An 18,978-nucleotide genomic window follows, 5' to 3' on the forward strand; every position below is an offset into this window, starting at 1 on the left:
ATCATAAAACTCTAATACTTTTACACTTTCACGTGTTTTAGAAATTACTTTGAGCACTTCAATCGTAAAAAAGAAATTTGATTTCTCTACGGGTTTTTTCCCTCTCAATTTCAAGGTTTTATCTTGATTAATTCGGACCGATCCGCGTCGCACACCTAATCTTAGTATGTGAGTCTCCCAATAGGGTTTTTCTGCATACATAATGACTCAAACCTGAGACATTGTTTAATCAGAATCAAGCTACTTACTACTTAAATCAACCCAGCCATGAATTCTTATTTTTTTTTTTTAATTTTTAGATCTGTCACTGTATTGTAGCTAGAGTAATCTTCCTAAGAGCCTATAGAGATAAAGAGCTTTGAAGTTAGGAAACTCATAAATATTAGTTGTCGACAGAGACGAATCTCCTTAACGCTTATCTAGCAATAGGTTTTAGCATAGTGTAGTGGTATTAATCTGCTATTAAGGCTAAGTCTTAACGGTCCTGTGTCGTTTCCTCCATCACCATTCACCTCTGTTAGCATAGTTTTGGCCTTTGTCTTTGTTGTGGTATTTTAGATTATATTTGTTCCTTTATTTTCATAGCTCTTAATATACTTCATATCTCCATTTGTCACACTAGTATTATGAAACTAAATGGTGATAATCTAATTAGATTGTCATCAAAGCAACCATCGTAAAGATAATACTCACTAATTGTTATATTATTTGATGGACGTGTATACTTACAAAATTGCATAGCATATTTACACAAAACACTCGTGTCCATTTTCTTCGGATGGTGCTCGACGATTTTAACATGTTTTAGTTAGTTTGTGTGGACCCTTTCTCCAGTTTTGTATATATATTTCCTTATGATGGATTCTCGATCCTTGATTTTGAGATCAACTTAGTGTGGTATGGAGGTAAATGATAAATGTTTCCAACCTCAGTGGATGCATCTTTACTCAATTTGGCTAGTGTGAATGTTTAGATATAGTATTTGTAGGATGCATCTCTGCATTGTCGACAAATGGAGGAGTCAATTTGTCACCCTCGAAGGAGTCTAATTGACGGGTAAAGGTTTCTTTTATCGTTAATAAAAGTGATGGAGGTTTATTTATGTTTATAATTATGGTAGAGGCATCTCTATACTCATAGTGGTAATTGAGAAATTCTTGTTGTTGTATAGAAGTATCCTATATCTTTAGATGATTCACGGAACTATGATAATTAGAGTAAGGGAAAGTATTATCTGATATAAGTTATGTGAAGGCATCTCAACACTTTCAAGTGAAGACATTTACACCTTATAACGTGACAATGGAATGGTTTCTATTGTCAGGATAAAGGTGTCTTAGTTCTTTCATTCAACATTTAGTATGAAAAATAGAGAGAAGCATGAGAGTCTCAACATTTTCTACCGGTAAAGAAGGTAACTCAACACCCTATGAGGAATCTAGTTATCAGATGAAGGCTTCTTTGTTGTATGAAAAAATAATGGAAAGATTTATGTCGTCTCAGTTGTGGAAAAGACATCTATACACTCATAATTGCAATGAATAAATTCTTATTCTTGAATAGAGACATTCAACCTTCTTTAAAGAATTTATACAATTGTGACAGTTAGTGTGTGAGGTAACTTATTCCTGATATGAGTATGTAGAAGCATCTCGATATTTTCAGGTGGAAGCTCCTATATCTCTTGTGAAGTGGAAATTTAGTAATTCTTATTGTAGGATGAACTTTATTAATTGATTTTAGAAAGATTTTATAGAGGAGATGAGACATCTCAACGCCATCGATCAGTTATATGAGATAACTCAATCTGTAACAATTCAGATCATGATTAGCATAGATGTCTTCATGCTTTAAAATTTTACAAGTGTGATTGAATCATCTTTGTCTTGAAATAAGCAAAGAGTTAGAATACCTCTCGCTAAAGCAAATGACATCTCGGGACTCATTAAGGTATAATAAAATCACTCTTATTGCTTGACTGGAGGTTCTCCATCCTTTTGGGTATTTTTTATAAGATGTAAGCTTGACATTTAGGTATCTCGACGCCCAACGAAATCATGTCAACAATGCCCCATTATGGAGCATCTTAGTTTCTCTTGGATAACAAAGACTTCCTTCGATTAGTTAATGAACAGGCAACTCAACACATTCAACCAAGGAGAAAATATCCCCACTATAATAACACAGTAGAGGTGTCTCAATGCATTCGGTCTAGTTTTATTTTCAGAAGTTGCTAAGTTTTAGTCCAAGTCAAAGACAAAAACCTAGCTAGTAAGTTTTATCTAAACTACTTCCTAGTTTGGAATACTAATGGAGAGGCAACTCTCGTTTTCACTGGTCACATAAGGACTATTTATTTTTATCTATGTGTCTAATTGAATTTATAGAAGCGATTGAGAAGGAACTGATACAATGGTTTACTATAAAATTATATGGGTAGTTTGTTATTGTTGTCTATTTGGTGGGGAGGTAGCACAGTGAATGGTAGATCGATCATTGATTGATGTTTTAAATATTGTCTTCATGAAGAGGTGTAGAGGAGATGAATAAAACTGAGATGATTTTATTTAGATCGTATCGTATCTCTCAGTTTTGGTTGAAAGGTTTTATAAAGATCATCGATATGAGTATAAGATGTAAGGATATAATAACTTTGTATATCTGTAAGTTAGGAGGATACACTCATATGACAACAGATTTAATTCTAATAAATCATATGAATCTATTAGAATTCATGTGAATAAATTACGATTTCACGATGAATAGTAAATATTTGATATCCTTCTTCTAAAGAAATGTCTCCCAAGTTTCCTAGGTGCCAAAGATATTTTTGAGTTTTTTAAAGATTACAAGGTACGAGAGGTAAATAGAGAACCTTTGGCGGAGTAGGATAATATTAAATTATCTGATATTTAAAATTTAATCTTGAAAGATAATCTGATATGTCAAACAGATTTCTTACGGAAAAACACGTAGGAGCTGCGTGAAGGAGGGGACTCGTAGATGAGGATCAGCAAACGGATCTGAACCGTCCGACGAAAGGGATACGATGGAGTCACGGTCGGCCATAGAACTTCCGAGAATGTAGGCCTCATAATCAGTTGCCTATCAGATTATTTCCTCTTGTTGGCCTGTTGTCACGCTTACGAAATGTGGGCAACTAATGATGACGTGTAACAGGACCCACCCCCAAATTTTTTTTAATAAAAAAATCAGAAACTTGCCTTTCCGTCAAATCTCACCGCGAATATGAAATAAAAGCGCCGAGCCCTGGCACGCATTTACATCACGCGCTACGCGTGGGACTCACATTTCAGGCAACGTGTAAAACAAAAAAATAGTTGTATACTAAAAAAGCAATCCGACGTGGCAATTCGCTTTCGTTATCTGTCGGACTTTGAAGACGACACGTGGTCTGTGTTTCCCGCTTTATTCGTTGCCTCCGATCTTGTTATTAGATGCCCTTCCGCTTTTCCATAGTCACAAAATTTATAATAAAATATCTCCAGATAAAAGGGCAAAAATATAAGATACTACGGCAACGGTGTTTTTTTACCCAACTGATGACGTGGTAATTTTAATTTACAGGTAATTTATACCTTTAATATTTAAATTATTAATTTTGATTCGTTTCAATACTTAAATTTTTAATTTTTTTAAAATTATACTTAAAATTTAATTTTTATTTCATTTTAATATTCTTAATTAAAAATCTTTTTTCATCTTCCACCCTTACCCCCATCATAATTTTTTTATATTATTTTTCTTCTCTTTTCTGTCAAGGAGAATTAACGGTTAATGACCATTCTTGCACCAACTACGGCTCTTTGTTCATTTTAAGAGGGAACAGAGGCGGAAGGAAGGTAATGGGTATTAGTGGGGCCCCCAAAATTTTGAAAATTAAAGTTTAGATTTTAATTTTTTTTAAACATTTAATTTGGTCCCCACAATTTTTAGAAACCTATATTATTTTTTTAATATTTTTAGTTAAATCCCTCCAATAATTTTTAAAAATTCTCATTAATCTTCTCAAAATTTGAAAAATTATAATTATACCCTAATATTTCTAAAAATGTAAAGTGAACCCTTCAAAATTTTTGAAAATTTTAATTTAAACTTCTAATATTTTTAAAATGTTAAGTTGACTCTCCCAAACTTTATCACTAAGTTCCACCATTGAGAGTGAACCATGCATTAGCGCTGGTCAGAACTCATTTATTCCTATCAAATAATATTCAAATGGTTGATTTAAAATTCAATAAACAAGAGATTATGTTTCAAAATTATAAGGAGTACAGAGACAGATAGCAGAACTAGACGTTTTATTACATAATATTCACCGTCTCCAGACTCCGTGTCGTCCACTTTGGACTTTCTGAGTAGTTAACAAAAGCGGTTCAATGCACGAGGATGTCGTTTTATGGAGCAATAAAAATAAAATAAGAAGAAACTCAATTTTAGGAGAATCATGGGACCCACCTTAATGGATCCCTAATCCCTTTTCTCCTCCTTTTGTCTCCTTGTGATAGCTTTCATTAACTCGCTATCGTGAAATCCCAAAGCTATGCCACGCGTGCAGCCGATGTGCCACGTCATCATGATTGCGTGGCAGTCTTCCTCACCTTGTGTTTATTAAACCTAGCCGTCAACAACAGCAAGCCAAACTTCCATTATTTATCTAATTAGTTGCCAGTGTTAGCGTCATTGAATTAAATTTTGAGGATAAAGAACATAAATCATCAGTAAATTTCCTTTTTCACCCTTGTTTTGATAATTTCAGTTTATCTTTAGCCAACTTAAGTTAACAAACAAGTTTTTTTTGGGGGTGGTAAATTACAACATTTATCACTGAGTTTTATTATCTTTCCTATTTTACTCAATGTATTTTTAATTTTTTAATTTAATTATTGAATTTTTAGATTATTCATATTTTGATCACTCTGAATTATTTTATCATTATTTTTCATATGACATGATATTTTTTATTATTTAATATAAAAATAATTTGTAATATAAAATAAAAACAGAAGGAGGTCGTCTACTATTCATTGGTGATGGGTGCCAACGATCGTTGTAGATGGGGTCGTTCAGTATTCATGTTCTATTCATAAATAAAGGTATAATAATCCATGTACTTAGTTCACATCAACAATGTATAATAATAAGAATTCCATGTTATTAAAGTGTTGCAAGATATCATATCGTGTTATAAAAAAAATAATTCATTGTTGCACTCTATGGATATTCATGTTTAGCATGGAGCTATTACTCATGAATGCAATTTATAAGAATTTAATTGTCCAAATAAACTAGATAGAGGTCATATGATGCAATGACATGTCTAAGATCGAGGAACTATATCTTTACACCTTTGTTTTTATCCACCATATACGAGTAATTATGTTGGACTTTCAAGTTCGTCTATCTTACATGAGTGTTTCACTTGATGTTAATCTAGTGCTATGATGTACATGGGCTATTAGTTCTTCCACCCTTGTATGATATGTTCTATATCATATTAGTGTTGAGTTCATGGTATTAATATTAATATTATAGCTTGTATCACTCAGACAGACTCTTATACGATATAGTTAGGGTTATTATTTAATATTATTCAATGATAATTAAAAGATCATACATGATAACTCAATGTTAATGATACTCAATGACATGTTATCATTATAACTCAATCTTATTACAGTTTTCGGAATTTCAAAAAGGGCCGTATAATAGAGCGGGAGAGCAAAAAGAAAATCATTAACAAGAACCACTTCAACCCAACAAGTTTGGATTGAAACCTCCCGATAATGGGCTCCCAAGTTAAAACCCTTCCGAGGATCAGCTCTCAACGAAATCCCTAGATAAAGGCAAAGAACCCACCTTACAACCAATCTGCAAAGCCAAATTCTCGACCTTCGACATCAAAACTCCCACCCCCACACTACAAGACTTGCTGAAATTAATGCAAACACCCGAACTAATCTCAAAACACCTCAACATGCTCTTTAAATTACTGATATAATCCTCCTCTGGCTCAAGGGTTACACTTTCCAATGTCATATCTCTTAAATGGAAATTGAATACAAATACCAATTGTGGTGACCTGGACTCCCATACCATACATGGTCGACAGAACTTCCTCAGTGCGATGGTAAAGCATCGGTTTTCATGTGAAGAACCTTAAGACTTCAAAACATATGCTTAATGAAATGCAGGACCGATCTACCTTGTGCAACAGCGATATACATACTCAAGGTCAAGAGGATATAACCAATTCATTATAATTTAAACTCAATAAAATTTTACTCTACTCGTACCAAAAAAAAAACTAAATTACTAGTTAAATTCGCCAAAATGTTGCCTTCTTTTTAAAAATATATATCTAAAATCTAATAATACCATATAAATCTTGATATAAAGATAAGCAAACAAGTTTAACATCAACAAAAATCAAAATAGTATATGAAACAATTTCAAAGTCTTAACTCCAAAATAATAATCCACAAATATACCAAACCACCATATTACAACAAAAGTAACAATCCATAAACACACTAAACTAACATATATCATTCTTAAAAAAAGTTTAATAATGCATAATTAATTATAGATATATTAAAAAATTAACGAGTTACTCGCAAACTTATCGAGTCGAGTCTTGTCCGACTCAACTCATTAAGATCTCGAATCAAGCTCAAGTTTGAGCAGAGTCAAACATTGACCAAGTTTTGACCTAGTTAAACTCAAGCTGCTCGCGAACTGATCAACTCAGTTAGCACAACTTAGTTAACTCAGGCATGGCAATGCTACACATACACCAAAGACTATAGGTAGCTTCATTAGGTTTAAAACTTGTAAGACCAATTCAAAACTACAAGCAACATTTTGACAAGGCAAAACCTTTCTACAGCTCGTTCACAGCAGTTAGCTGAGGTCATGTCCAGATAGAACAGTCAATTAGAGTTGAACCATCGAAATTGTAGGGTCTTGATTACATGCCCCAAATTCCACGCACTGCTGCAATTTTGTTGTTTGGTTTTGAAGTCAGTTCAAACAAAATTCTCGCAAAGGTATCAGAATGTCTACCATCTGAAAAGAGTATCTCAGCAAAAGAATTTTCATAAGCTAGCAGCGAAATCCGGTTCTGAGGATCAGATGCAAGGTGCTCTATTATCATTGCAGCTTTCCGGCAGACTTCTGGCACTGGATGTGGTGTCTTGATCACTTTCAGCATACGATCAACAGCCCTAAATTGGGTGAACATTGTACATAAATAAGATAGCCCTTTCAGCTGTAAACTTCAATAATAACATGACTATGTATTATCGTAAGTCACCATCACTATGTCATTGGACAAAATTAAAAATGAAAACAAAAACTTACCATCTCTCACTAGCTAGCTTCAACCTGCAGTCCATGTTGACATCAACAAGGTTATAGAGTGCACCAATGGCAGCAGCTTGTGCATCAAATGCTTGCAAGCTCAAAATATCTACCAATCGCTTGTACATCTGCAATTAATCATCAAGTTTGTCTTACTATTAATATCATGACGAGGCATTTAATTGAGAAAATATTCTAGCAGAATGATTTACCTGGGGAACAAAAGGGAGGAAGAGAGGTTCATTATCGGGGTTTATAATCATGCGCCCAAGAAATTCTGAAGCCGCACAGTGCCAGGCTTTGACGGGAGATCCTAGCATCCCCATTATAGCTTGAACTGCACTTTTTTCTCTGTTTGGTAAAAGAGTAGATGTAATCAATGACCAGAAGTTGGGAATTAGAAAAGAAAAATATGCACTCAGGCAATAAAGTAGATCGGATTCTCACGTTATTTTAATGTAAGATGGCTTTGGAGAACTAAAAATTCGAAGGTCAAGCAAGGGGGCCAAATTTACAATTGTCTCAATAGCATTTGTGACGAGCTCCTCATCCTCTGTCAAGAAAATAACTCTTAAAAAAGCACATGAAGACAGATTGAAAGAGTTAACGTAACTTCTGCAATTAAATATTAGACAAAAAATACCATTACGCACACAAGAAAGGCAGCCTTTTTTGTAGAAGCAGAAAGGGGAAATAAAAACAAGAAAAATGAAAATATTTTCAACAGCAGGAATATATCAGAGTTCTCATTCCACTACTGATGATTCACCTTTGATGAACTCAGTAAACTCAACAGCACACATTTCAAGACCATTTAAGAAATGCAATAATTTTCCTTCTATACTATTAGTCTAGCAAACTGTTCAGGAATGTGGCATCTGATGGGATGATTCAAAGATCCTGATCATCCCTGTCTATTCAATGAACTAATAAATATCTACCATCTAAAATGCTTGAACCCTACCATAAAATCTAAAAAAGTAAATAATTTTAATGGCATAAAGACATACAAACAAAACACTAAACTATACAGGACTAGAGAAAAGATGGGAATGGTAGTATCATTTCACCTATGATGTGATCTTCTATACACTGAAAAACAGTTTCCAAGCAATGCCGATGTTGAGCCATGGCAATTTCATTCTCTGGCATGAAAGAAAAGTTGCGTATAATGTTAGAAGCCGCAACAGCACACTGCTGTTTCTCTGCTCGACCCTCATCATCCAGATTAAATAAACCATCTTCATCAAGCCACCACTCCGAACGACGGCGTTTGCTTGTATTCTTTTGCCCAGGTATTTCAGCAGCAGAAGAACCTGACCCCAAACTGTAATAGCATAAAAATAGTCCAAATTTATTTCCTTCTACATAAAACCAACAAGACGACAACAAAAACAGTGTTAAAGCCTACCCAGACTGCGGCAGCAAGGTATTCGATCCCAATGCCTCATACTCATTGCCAAATCCTGTTACAACAGAATTTGCACCCAATGTTCTAGCCCTGTGTCCCTTTCTATGTTCCTTAGGCAGTGCTATATCACGCCAATCGTCTATCTGCTCCATATCATAACCACCATATCAAATACATAATTTATTTTTATATATTATAAAAAATGGCACCAATTTATACCAAATCATAAAATTGAAGTTTATCAAGTCGTAAAAAGAACCTACAATTTGAAGAAGAGCATCGAGCAAGCCCGGAATTTTGGCCAAGCAGGCATCTTTACGGATATCGTCTTTCTCTTTGAAAGAGAGCAATGTGAGTGTGTTCAAAGCCCAAGTTAACTCACTCTTCAACCCACTTTGAAGCGCTAGAACTATCCTTTTATTGTTCTGTTCTACTACCAGTAGCAATAACAAATTTAATATTCCAACCTTAAGACGAAATTACTACGAAATTAATTTCAATTAAGAAAAAAATGCTAATTAAAATAGTGAACGGACTGCTGTTTCTTTGATTTTAATTATAAGTTAGGGTTTACCAGAGAAGGAGTTGTGGACTTGGAGGGAAGGACCGAGGAGAGTGGACGGAGCCACTGAATCAGCGGCGGAGGCGGAGGCTACGCTAGCAGCTGTGCTTCCAAATGGTCGGCCTCTCTTCGGTGGTGGCGTGCCGTTGCCAGCCGCCGCACCACATGATTTACCCTGCTCTCTCTTCTGCATACTTCGTTTTTTTTTTTTTTGTCGATTTGCTCTGTAATTAGCTGGAATTTATACACAGTGATATTTATAATAATATTATAAGACTGGGCTGACCAAAAGAAGGCCCGAATTAATCCGGGCCGATTTTTCCCATGTACGTAATAAAGGACTTAAATTGTATTTTAACCTCTGAATGTATTTAATTTTTTATTCAGTTACATTTCTAAATTTTTAATTGTTATGCATAGATTTTAATTTATTTTTATTAAAAAAATTATATGAATCTGTAAGAATGTTAATATATTTTAAATTTGAAAAACATCTAGAATATTCATAAAAGAACTTTAAAGATCGAAAAATCTAAAAAATATCTTTAAGTTTTTCTTAAATATTATTTTTATTAAAATTCTATATAACATATATTAGATGTCACGTGACATGCTCCTAAAGTGCCACAGTTTTTGTAACCTTATTTTTTTTGTGGTACAAAAAAAAAAAGTTCAAAGCCAATACATACCTAAAACTAATTGGAATTTAGATAGAGATTCACACATTGCAAATTGAATGTTTAACGGGATGTAATCCTAGGCGCGAAGAATAAAAATAAAAAAGGGAGAGTTCCTTGCTTCATTTGAGTGTTTTATTCCAACACCTCATTATGTTCAAATTTTGCGGATACTGTTATTTATCAAACCGTCAATCAATTCTTATGTCATGAGCCAATTCATCTCCTTAATGATTGACTTCATCCCCTAAACTTTTGACTGATACTATAGACAAAGGTTCATTCTCTAACGATCTGTATGTTTACAAAAACCCAAACACCCACTTCAGCAGCCACCATGACTAGCTATCTCATGTCCTTCAATCCTGTAGCACTGAATACAGCATCAAAGTTTGAGTACTTTATCCTTATATTTGACCTCCTTGATATTGATATATCTTACGGACCTGATATTTAACCTTCGATTGAAATGACTATTAGGCGAGCTTTTATGAAAAAGTTGGGAGTACAGTGAGCAACCCCAATTCTTCATGGTTTGGGTTAGCCGGTTAGGATAGGCATGAGATTCTTAATCTGGATCACGGTTAAGACGAGGCTCAATGTGACGACCAAGAGGATGTTCAAGAACCAAAAGACACAATTACGTACTTCGAAATTACACTATTGAAATCTTTACATGGAAAGTAGGGATGGGTATGGGTCGGGTTTTTGGTCCACCCGACTTGACCCGAGAACAAGGAAGCCTCCACCCGAGACCCGACCCGAAATAATAAAAAAATTATTTTTATTCAATAAAAACAGTGATTTAATTGAAAAAATTATATATAGAGGGGTATTATTATAATTATTCCTAAATATATAAAGTAAAATTATTTTTTTCGGGTCGGGTATTTTTTATCATAAACCCGAACCCGACCCGACCATAATTTTAAAAAAAAAAATCATATCTGATCGGGTCGGTCGGAACCCGTCGGGTTCGGATTGAGTGACCATCCCTAATGGAAAGTAATAAAATCTTAAAATGACAAGTACAAAACATGGATTATAGGCCCCAAGTAATTCAACCAAATAAACCTTGACATGGATGTTTGAAAGGGTTTGAACTATTAAAAATAACTGTATATATGTTCCGTACTAGTACATAAGTATCCAAGGAGTAACAGATTGTCTATTCAATACAATACTAAGCAAAATCTTACCCATACCTCTCTAATCTGGCTGGACTGAGCATAACAAGTGAAAGTTAAAATATATAAAGGCATGTGAGCTGATAAAATTCCATTACAAAATGCGATTATACCTGTCTAATCTGACTGGACTGAGCATAACAAGTCCTCTTAACCTGGTTTGGGCGTCTCAATGTAGAACACTCTCAAAGTGTAATTGTCAGTTTTCTTCACATCCACATGAGCTTCAATCAGAGTTTGCCATTTGCGCACCAGAGACCTTGGTTTGTCTGTTGTAAAATTCATGCCCTGGAAATTTGAAAAAGGAAACAAAGCAAATTTGTTAATTTATCAAGAAAAACAACAAAGGAACAATGGCATAAAAAAGATACTTGTATTTGACATACCCAGAAGTTGGTCAACACGTTTTTCCCTTGAACATCTTCAGCTCTTAAATGAATCTTTCTGAAATCATGATCCTCGTCGCCTCCCTGAAGATCAGCCAGTGAAACCTCAAAGACACGGAGTTTGAGTCCTTCCGAAGCAATCTGCCAAAAAATAGAAAAGGCCAAACCATTTAATATACACATAAAAAATACAAAAAATAATGAATTTAGCAGGCTAAAGTAACACTGCTACAGAAACATGCTAAATATTAAATACAAGGAAGATTTACCCAAGGTCTCAAACCCAGATGGCATAAATGGAACCAAAGTCTCTAAATAACTTATGCGGACCAATAACGCAAAACTAAAAAGAACCAAGGAAAAAATAAGTTAATAATTTATCAAAACTGATCCTTTGAAAGGTAATCGTATAGTTTCCCACAGTTTCTATCATAATCAACTGTTACATCCTCCTCTTGGTATCCATGAAGTAAAAGGTCATGAATTGAGGTTTCATACCAGACACAGCACAAACTAGAACTTCAACCATTGCAGAGCCAATTTGCTTGATAATATAATTGGCATAAAGCAAAAATAAGCCCCTGAACTATGTATCCCTTTTTATTTAAGTCCATAAACTATTTTTCGTTCAAAAGAATTCCTTAAACTATTATATATATAGTAGTTCCAAGTATTGTCATATTTTCAGTTAGAAAAAATTCTTTTGACCAGTGAGATGTTGACATGTCAGACAATTTGGCACTTGTTTTGGCCAAAAATAGTGTAGGGAGTGACTTAAAAAGCAAAAAAGGAGCATAGTTTAGGAGCTTATTTTGACCAAAAAAATAGTTTAGATAATTATAATGTTTACATATAATAGTTTAAGGATTTATTTTTGACCAAAAAATAGCTTAGGGACTTAATCAAAAAGGGTTTATTTTGAGTTTAAGCCAATTTAATATATCAGGTTTTTAACAGTTTATCAAATGAACGAAGTAGCATTTCAGCTAACAAGAATTATAATATCACTCAAAGAAGAAAAATACACATAATAATCGGCTTATAGATACAACACTAAACAAGCAATAAAATTATATAGCTAGCTAGTGTCACTCCAACTACTCAACTAACACTTCAGCTACCTCCAGCTGCCTTTAGTCTTCAACTCAGCTACACTCCAGCTAAGTTCAGCTTCTTTCAGCTAAGTCCATGAGCTGCCATAAGTTGCCTTAGCTTCCAATGTACCTAGGTAAAGCATGCAAACAAGTACTTAGATAGATAATGAGCTAGGAATGCAATGATAATATGTCGCATGCTTATGATAATTATGCAAATGATATGCAAGCTTATTTTAACAATGTGAAACATAACAAATGCATGAATTAAGCTAAGTAAATATTTGATATCATAGGATATGCATGAATATCAATGCAAGTAAATGAAAACATATGAATATTAAAGTATAATCTAAGGTGTCAAATCATGTATATGTCACATGTAATGCATAAATAAGCCAATAAATAATGAAATAAGGAAGAACTCCATTAGAATCAACTTGGAAGAATTTCAAAGTTGTGAGGATGCTCTGAACGATTTTGGTGCTCGGCAGGATCACATCATATATATAATGTTATTTTTGTAAATATTTTAAATATTAATTTATAATTATATTAAATCAGATCGGGTTGGATATTTTTACTTTAAATCCGATTCCAACTCGAATTTGATATTCTTTCTCGTGTATCACAATCTAACCTGACCTAACTCTGATTTTAAAAAACTTTGACCCAGTAGGATTGGATGAAAATCCGCCTGACTCAAATTAAATGTCTATCCCTATTAATATATATTGATTATTTTTTCTAACGATATTCATTTGATTCACGATACTATTATTCCTAAATGATAGAACAAATTAAAAGTTTAATGGAACATATATTATTATTATTATTATTATTATTATTATTTTAATTATATTATGAAAAATAATAAATTTTAGATACTTATGAATTTAAGTTGAAAGAAACATAGAATATAATATTTTATTAATTAAAATAAAAACACACTCTTGTGTGTTAAGTAATAAATATTGACAATTAACACATAAAAGAGAACAAAATTTGGAAAATATTATGGGTGAGGAACAAAAGTTTTGAAAAGTACAACCGTTCAAATTTTGTTTGGAGATGAGTTTAAAAAAATATATTAAAAAATAAAGCTCATCATTAGACGACAAATATATAATTTTTTTTCGTGATGAATTTTAATTATTTATTATATTCTATAGAACTCATAATTTCTTTACGATGAATTTAGAAATTTTGTAATAATTAACATAGACCTTAAATTAATTAATTAATTTTTTGATTAATTTAAAAAAGTTTAAGAAATAATAATAATAATTTTTATACTTGAACTCAAGACTTGAATAATATAAATTTCTTTATCACACAAGATGAGGTTGTACTTAAATTAATTTTTAAACACTTATATTTCTCTAAATTTGTTTCGTTTGAATTATTTACGATATATATATTTTCCCTTATTTTTCCTTGTTTTTTATTAGCCTTTTCCCCTTTGTACTTTAGCAAGAGAAAGTGATGCCACTATTTTGAGTTTTCCGGCGACGGTTAGATGGAGGCTGTGGTAAGGACAGAGGCGACTACAACGGTATCATTCAGTTCGATACTTAATAAACCCCTCATCCAATTAACCGAAGAAGACATTTCTCAACTCACTCGCGAAGATTGTCGCAAATTCCTCAAAGAAAAAGGTGCTTTTCCTTAGACATCCCCCTCTCTTTTGGTTTTCATCGTTATTTTCTTTTTTCTTAACCGTATCTAGAAGACCGCGAAACATGGAGGGACATGAATAATATGTAATAAATAAACCTTGACAGGGATGCGAAGACCGTCATGGAACAAATCGCAGGCAATTCAGCAAGTGATTTCGCTCAAGGCATTGTTGGAAAACAACGAAGATTCCACCGCCTGTGCTCTCCGGAAAATCGTCCTTTGTCCACCTCCTCCACCAGTTCCTCCGCAAAATGTAGTGGCGCATGATGTGAGTTCACTCCTCTTTCATGTATTTCTACTTTTTTGTACTGTTTGTTTACAATTGTTATTTGGATAAGTAGATAATGATCTTGGAATGCTATTTTTAGCTAGCTTCAAATTCTGGTAATTCAGCAAAAGAAATCGTCGTTGGAGAAGAAGGTCCTTTGAAAACTGCTCCGGTGGTGGAGATGAGTTGTCAGGGCGGTGAAAAGGATAAGAAGATTCGTTCTCCTAGGTTTAATTCTATTTCCTATCCTTAAGTGTACTTTGAATTGATGGTTTTATCCGGTTTCTTTGGTATTGATGTACTTGTATTTTACAGTCTATTTATTCATTTATATGTTTTACATAGATGCAATTGAATAATTGGGTTTTCAGAAGGAATAATATTTATTGACTCTCTAAAATTTTCATTCGGCTTAGAGTAGTTCCGCCTTTATGGAAAATCCTGCAGTGCTATCATCTTTCCCTTCAGTTAATCTATGGAAATGAATCTATAGAATGTTAAATGTCGAGAGTATAATTTTGTATTTTGTGTGGATATTACCTTAACACTGGTAATATGGTCAAGGCTAACAGTAACAACTTGCTTCAACATATATGTATGTATATATGGATAGGCTGTGTTAATTACATTCAATTTGGATTTACAAGGTAATGCATGGTTGTATACTCTTGTGTGTATTCTTTAGTTTAGGCTCTCAATGGAAGCATTGTTTGACAGAAATCAGTGTGAAACAAATGAGCTGGGTGGGCAAATGACGATTTTTTACTGTGGAAAGATCGATGTGTATGATGGAGTACCGCTTGCTAAGGTAATGAAGCTTCCTCCTTTTTGTGGATATGTACCTGGAGAACAATGCTTGTTGGCCTTCTTCCAATGCATCCAAATATGAGTTTGTAGGCACACGAAATCATGCATCTTGCAGCTTCTCCTATTGATTTTACCCGGGACAACGCTGACCTTAGGTCCTTTATCGGCCATGTACAAGAAGCTGGAGACAAAAATAACCTTGTTGCTTCTACTGCCTTGAACTCTCATACCATTCAAACTGGTTAGTGTCTTCAAATGGTTAAATGAATTGCTTTATTTGGCCATTGCAAGGAAGCAAATTATGGTATTGAAAAATATCTATGCTATACTTTAACTGTAGCAGATTAGCATTTCTGATTATAGAAAAGAAAACCCTTGGAGCAGATTAGCATAATCTGTTTGCACTTGAAACATATCTCTTTGCTATCTATATAGAAGGAAACTGACTTTTATCTCTTTTATGATTTCCTGTGGGCATGATTTTTGTAGATTGTATTTCTTCCCTTCAAATTGTATGTGTATAAAGAGCTAGATGCAGTGTGTAAAAATTTTGGATCTTATACTAAACACAAAAATATTGTATTGGCATTAGAGTGGCACATACTTGAATGCTGAGTTGTAGTTAATCCAATACCATTACATGGTTGACCATTTTTTTAAATCTTAATGCTGAATTAACTAACTTGGTGATAATCTAATGATTGTGATTATTGCTTTTGCAGGAAAGATGATAGAATACCAGCAGCAGTTTAGGGAAAAAGGAAACATCAGTCGTGACTCTGGTATGGCATTCCCCACCCCCCTCATTTATAGTTTTTATAGTGCTCTTTAATGTGTAAATGCTATCATAGCTCTTGTTTCCTAGAGTATAAATAACTTGAATAGAAAAAGATCTTTGAATTTCAGTGACTATATTTTGAAGCCAAATGCTAGGGTCTAGCCAAGCGGTCCATTATCATGATGAATTATCTCAAATGTGGAGAAATTGCCTAAGAGATAAAACACTATGTTTTATCTACTATGAACTTTACCTATTTTCTGAGGTATATACTTGGTTATAGATAAAACCCGAAAAGAATGCCTATGACCTAGCAAGGTGATGGAGGAGACTGATCCTTATTTTTTAGTCATCATTATGAAGCTCAATTCTGCAGTTCTGGAGTTAGTTCCCACTTTTTTATGCAACATAAAAGGAAGTGATCATGTTAGTCATGGTCAGTATAAATGAACTCTTGAAAAGCATATTCAAATGGTTGCTTGAAAATATCTCAGTTAATACCTTGGGGCATTCATGATACTCCATTGATGATTGGGGAAATAAAAGTTCTTTTTTACTGCTTGATAACATATGATTATTGGTTCTTTATTTCCTGTTGTAACACTTGCTGCTCGGTCTTAAGATATAGATGGGCAGATGAACAGAAAAGTATCATTGCAGCGATATCTTGAAAAGCGAAAAGACAGGTATCTATATTTTACCTAAGATATCATTTACTAAATGTAGCCCTAATCTCAAGTTGCTACACCTGTCAAGCTACTGCATTTCAATTTTTAAGTTTTAAATATGGACTAATAAACAACGTATCTGCTAAGCTATATCTTTTTTTCATGGTTTAGTGTCTGAATTAAAAAATTACGATTAAGTATCCAAAATTTACTTCTGTCAGTCATGTTAATCATCGACCATAAGCTTTTACTGACATGTTAGATTTTTACCAATATAAAAATGTGACACGTGATCAATTTCACACATTAGCAAAATTTTATTTTATTTTTATTATCAAGTTTATTTGTTTTAATTTTAATTTTATTCTTTTGAATTAGAAAACTAAATATAAATAATATCATTTGGATTGGATTTTTTTTTAATTTTTTAAAAACTATCTTAAGAGGATGAAAAGAAAAACCTGGAAAAACGGGGAAGGAATCAGACAGAGAAAGGGAAAAGGGGAAGGAATCAGACAGGGTAATGGCCAGCCCAAGGTAGACCAGCTATCAATCAGCCGCTGCAGCCGCCTTGCCCTCTATCTTCTTCACTCTCCTCTTGCACTTTTCTTCCCCAGCCTGCCTCCAATCTTGCCAACTACTCCTCTCTCTCTCTTCTTTTCCTAGATTTTTTATTTAACCTTTTAGTCCAAAATTTTTAATTTATTATTTTAAAGTATGACAAAAATTTGCTGGCCTGGAAATGCTGTTGTGTTTCACCTTGGCATATGACCATTTATCAGTTGAGCTACGTTGGCATTTATGTATGATGTTACTCACTTGGACAACTCTTGTTTGATAGATTTAGGTATCTAACGATGAAAATTTTTCTTCAGGTGCAAAATCATGAAAGGGGTATGCTTCAACGACCAATTTGTGTATTAACCCTTTAAATTTCTTTCTGGATTATGTTTCTGTTAGGGGAAGATTTTTTAAAGGCAGGAAGCATGCAGGACAAACTTCTTCTAGCTTTGAGATGCATCTGAGCCAGCTGATAGGAACTCACTACTCAAATGAACAATCAAGTCGGAGTGGAACAAGTTCTCCGCCACAATCTACAGTGCCACATGCATTTTGTAGCTCATCTGACAACCAAGCAAAGCTTGTGAATCTTTCTGTAGATCTCAATGATGAAAGTAAGTTTTGAATTTAACTTCGATATATTTTAGTGATATAAATATGCTACTTAATTTGTATTCATACCTAGTACTGCACTATACTCGATACAGTCATATAAATGAGCAAATGTCTGGTTTTTGTAAAAACTGCAGCTGATGGATGCCTGTATTGACGCACGAACACACGCATATTAGTATTAGAATTATGTTAGATTTCAAGTTACAAGAGACCACCATGATATTGTCAACCTTGTGAAATGATTTAGTTGCAGTTCTATTTGGGGAATGTCCAAGTTACGTATTTATTTGATTTGGATAATGTTTATATCTAATTGCTCGTAAATTATTCATATAGTTTACTCTCCGGTCAGCCTTTGGAGTATGGGGTGTGGAATCATACATTATGTTTTAATTTCCATGCAGGTGGTAAAGAACACCGAGTCAAATGTGCCTTTTATGCATCATCATACTAATTTATTGGGGCTTAAGTAAAGAGAGATGTTCTTTAGGTGCATTACCCATAGCGGACATAGGAGAGAGGGAAAGTAACTGGAGAGAGCCTTTGACATGCCTTCATATATGCACCTATATATGTTGTGAATGGTATATGATGGAGTTGTTTGATCAATTTTGTACTTTGCGATGCTGAGGAGGATCATCTTCGGGAATTTCTTGTTTCTGATGTTGAGATCTCTTCTTGGCTCTAAGATATAGAAGAGAGCCAGTTGTAGCGGCAAGCAATGCTTTGCTTTTAACCTTGATATGTATGTATATTTTGTGTTAATTACATTATCTGTATCTGCTTCTTACTTTCAATTTCATTAGACTTTATAACTCAGCTACGCTCGAGGTTCCCGCACCTGCGTTGGTAAAGTATGTCTTATCGATTGAATAATAAAGTTCTGAATTTGAAAAATTAG

The 18,978-nt window shown here is 33.8% G+C and overlaps 2 protein-coding genes across 4 annotated transcripts; one reads left to right on the forward strand and one right to left on the reverse strand.

Moving 5' to 3' along the window:
* Window positions 1-6,463: 6,463 nt before the first annotated feature.
* LOC120212723 (armadillo repeat-containing protein LFR) lies at window positions 6,464-9,570 on the reverse strand. 2 transcript variants are annotated; one of them, XM_039210943.1, is made up of 8 exons: window positions 9,369-9,570; window positions 9,058-9,224; window positions 8,795-8,937; window positions 8,454-8,710; window positions 7,831-7,936; window positions 7,596-7,734; window positions 7,384-7,511; window positions 6,464-7,247 (listed from the first exon to the last, which is right to left on the reverse strand). In XM_039210943.1, exons 1-8 carry the CDS (start codon window positions 9,547-9,549, stop codon window positions 6,992-6,994), a joined length of 1,377 nt encoding a protein of 458 aa, XP_039066874.1. In that variant the 5' UTR covers window positions 9,550-9,570; the 3' UTR covers window positions 6,464-6,991. The 2 variants fall into 2 exon arrangements, with proteins under 2 accessions (XP_039066874.1, XP_039066873.1); XM_039210942.1 differs by having other exon boundaries at window positions 9,058-9,227.
* A 4,593-nt stretch (window positions 9,571-14,163) lies between these two features.
* On the forward strand, window positions 14,164-18,596 carry LOC120212724 (protein TIFY 4B-like). 2 transcript variants are annotated; one of them, XM_039210944.1, is made up of 9 exons: window positions 14,164-14,358; window positions 14,485-14,648; window positions 14,749-14,876; window positions 15,366-15,456; window positions 15,546-15,696; window positions 16,178-16,237; window positions 16,856-16,919; window positions 17,862-18,076; window positions 18,482-18,596. In XM_039210944.1, the coding sequence occupies exons 1-9, from the start codon at window positions 14,220-14,222 to the stop codon at window positions 18,529-18,531; spliced, it is 1,062 nt and encodes a 353-aa protein (XP_039066875.1). In that variant the 5' UTR covers window positions 14,164-14,219; the 3' UTR covers window positions 18,532-18,596. The 2 variants fall into 2 exon arrangements, with proteins under 2 accessions (XP_039066875.1, XP_039066876.1); XM_039210945.1 differs by having other exon boundaries at window positions 16,862-16,919.
* The last annotated feature ends 382 nt before the right edge of the window (window positions 18,597-18,978 follow it).

The sequence above is a fragment of the Hibiscus syriacus genome, unplaced genomic scaffold (genome assembly GCF_006381635.1).
Source record: "Hibiscus syriacus cultivar Baekdansim isolate YM2019G1 unplaced genomic scaffold, ASM638163v2 tig00110015_pilon, whole genome shotgun sequence".
Classification (NCBI taxonomy): Eukaryota; Viridiplantae; Streptophyta; class Magnoliopsida; order Malvales; family Malvaceae; genus Hibiscus; species Hibiscus syriacus.

Excerpts from the sequence above, each read along its gene's own strand:
- LOC120212723 (XM_039210942.1), bottom strand. The coding sequence starts at position 9,549 with ATGCAGAAGAGAGAGCAGGGTAAATCATGTGGTGCGGCGGCTGGCAAC. Across the intron at positions 8,938-9,057 it reads TCGATGCTCTTCTTCAAATT|ATAGACGATTGGCGTGATAT; the intron begins GTAGGTTCTTTT and ends GATATGGAGCAG. Across the intron at positions 7,512-7,595 it reads TCCTCCCTTTTGTTCCCCAG|ATGTACAAGCGATTGGTAGA; the intron begins GTAAATCATTCT and ends GATTAATTGCAG.
- LOC120212724 (XM_039210944.1), top strand. The coding sequence starts at position 14,220 with ATGGAGGCTGTGGTAAGGACAGAGGCGACTACAACGGTATCATTCAGT. Across the intron at positions 14,877-15,365 it reads AAGAAGATTCGTTCTCCTAG|AAATCAGTGTGAAACAAATG; the intron begins GTTTAATTCTAT and ends ATTGTTTGACAG. Across the intron at positions 16,238-16,855 it reads AAACATCAGTCGTGACTCTG|ATATAGATGGGCAGATGAAC; the intron begins GTATGGCATTCC and ends CTCGGTCTTAAG.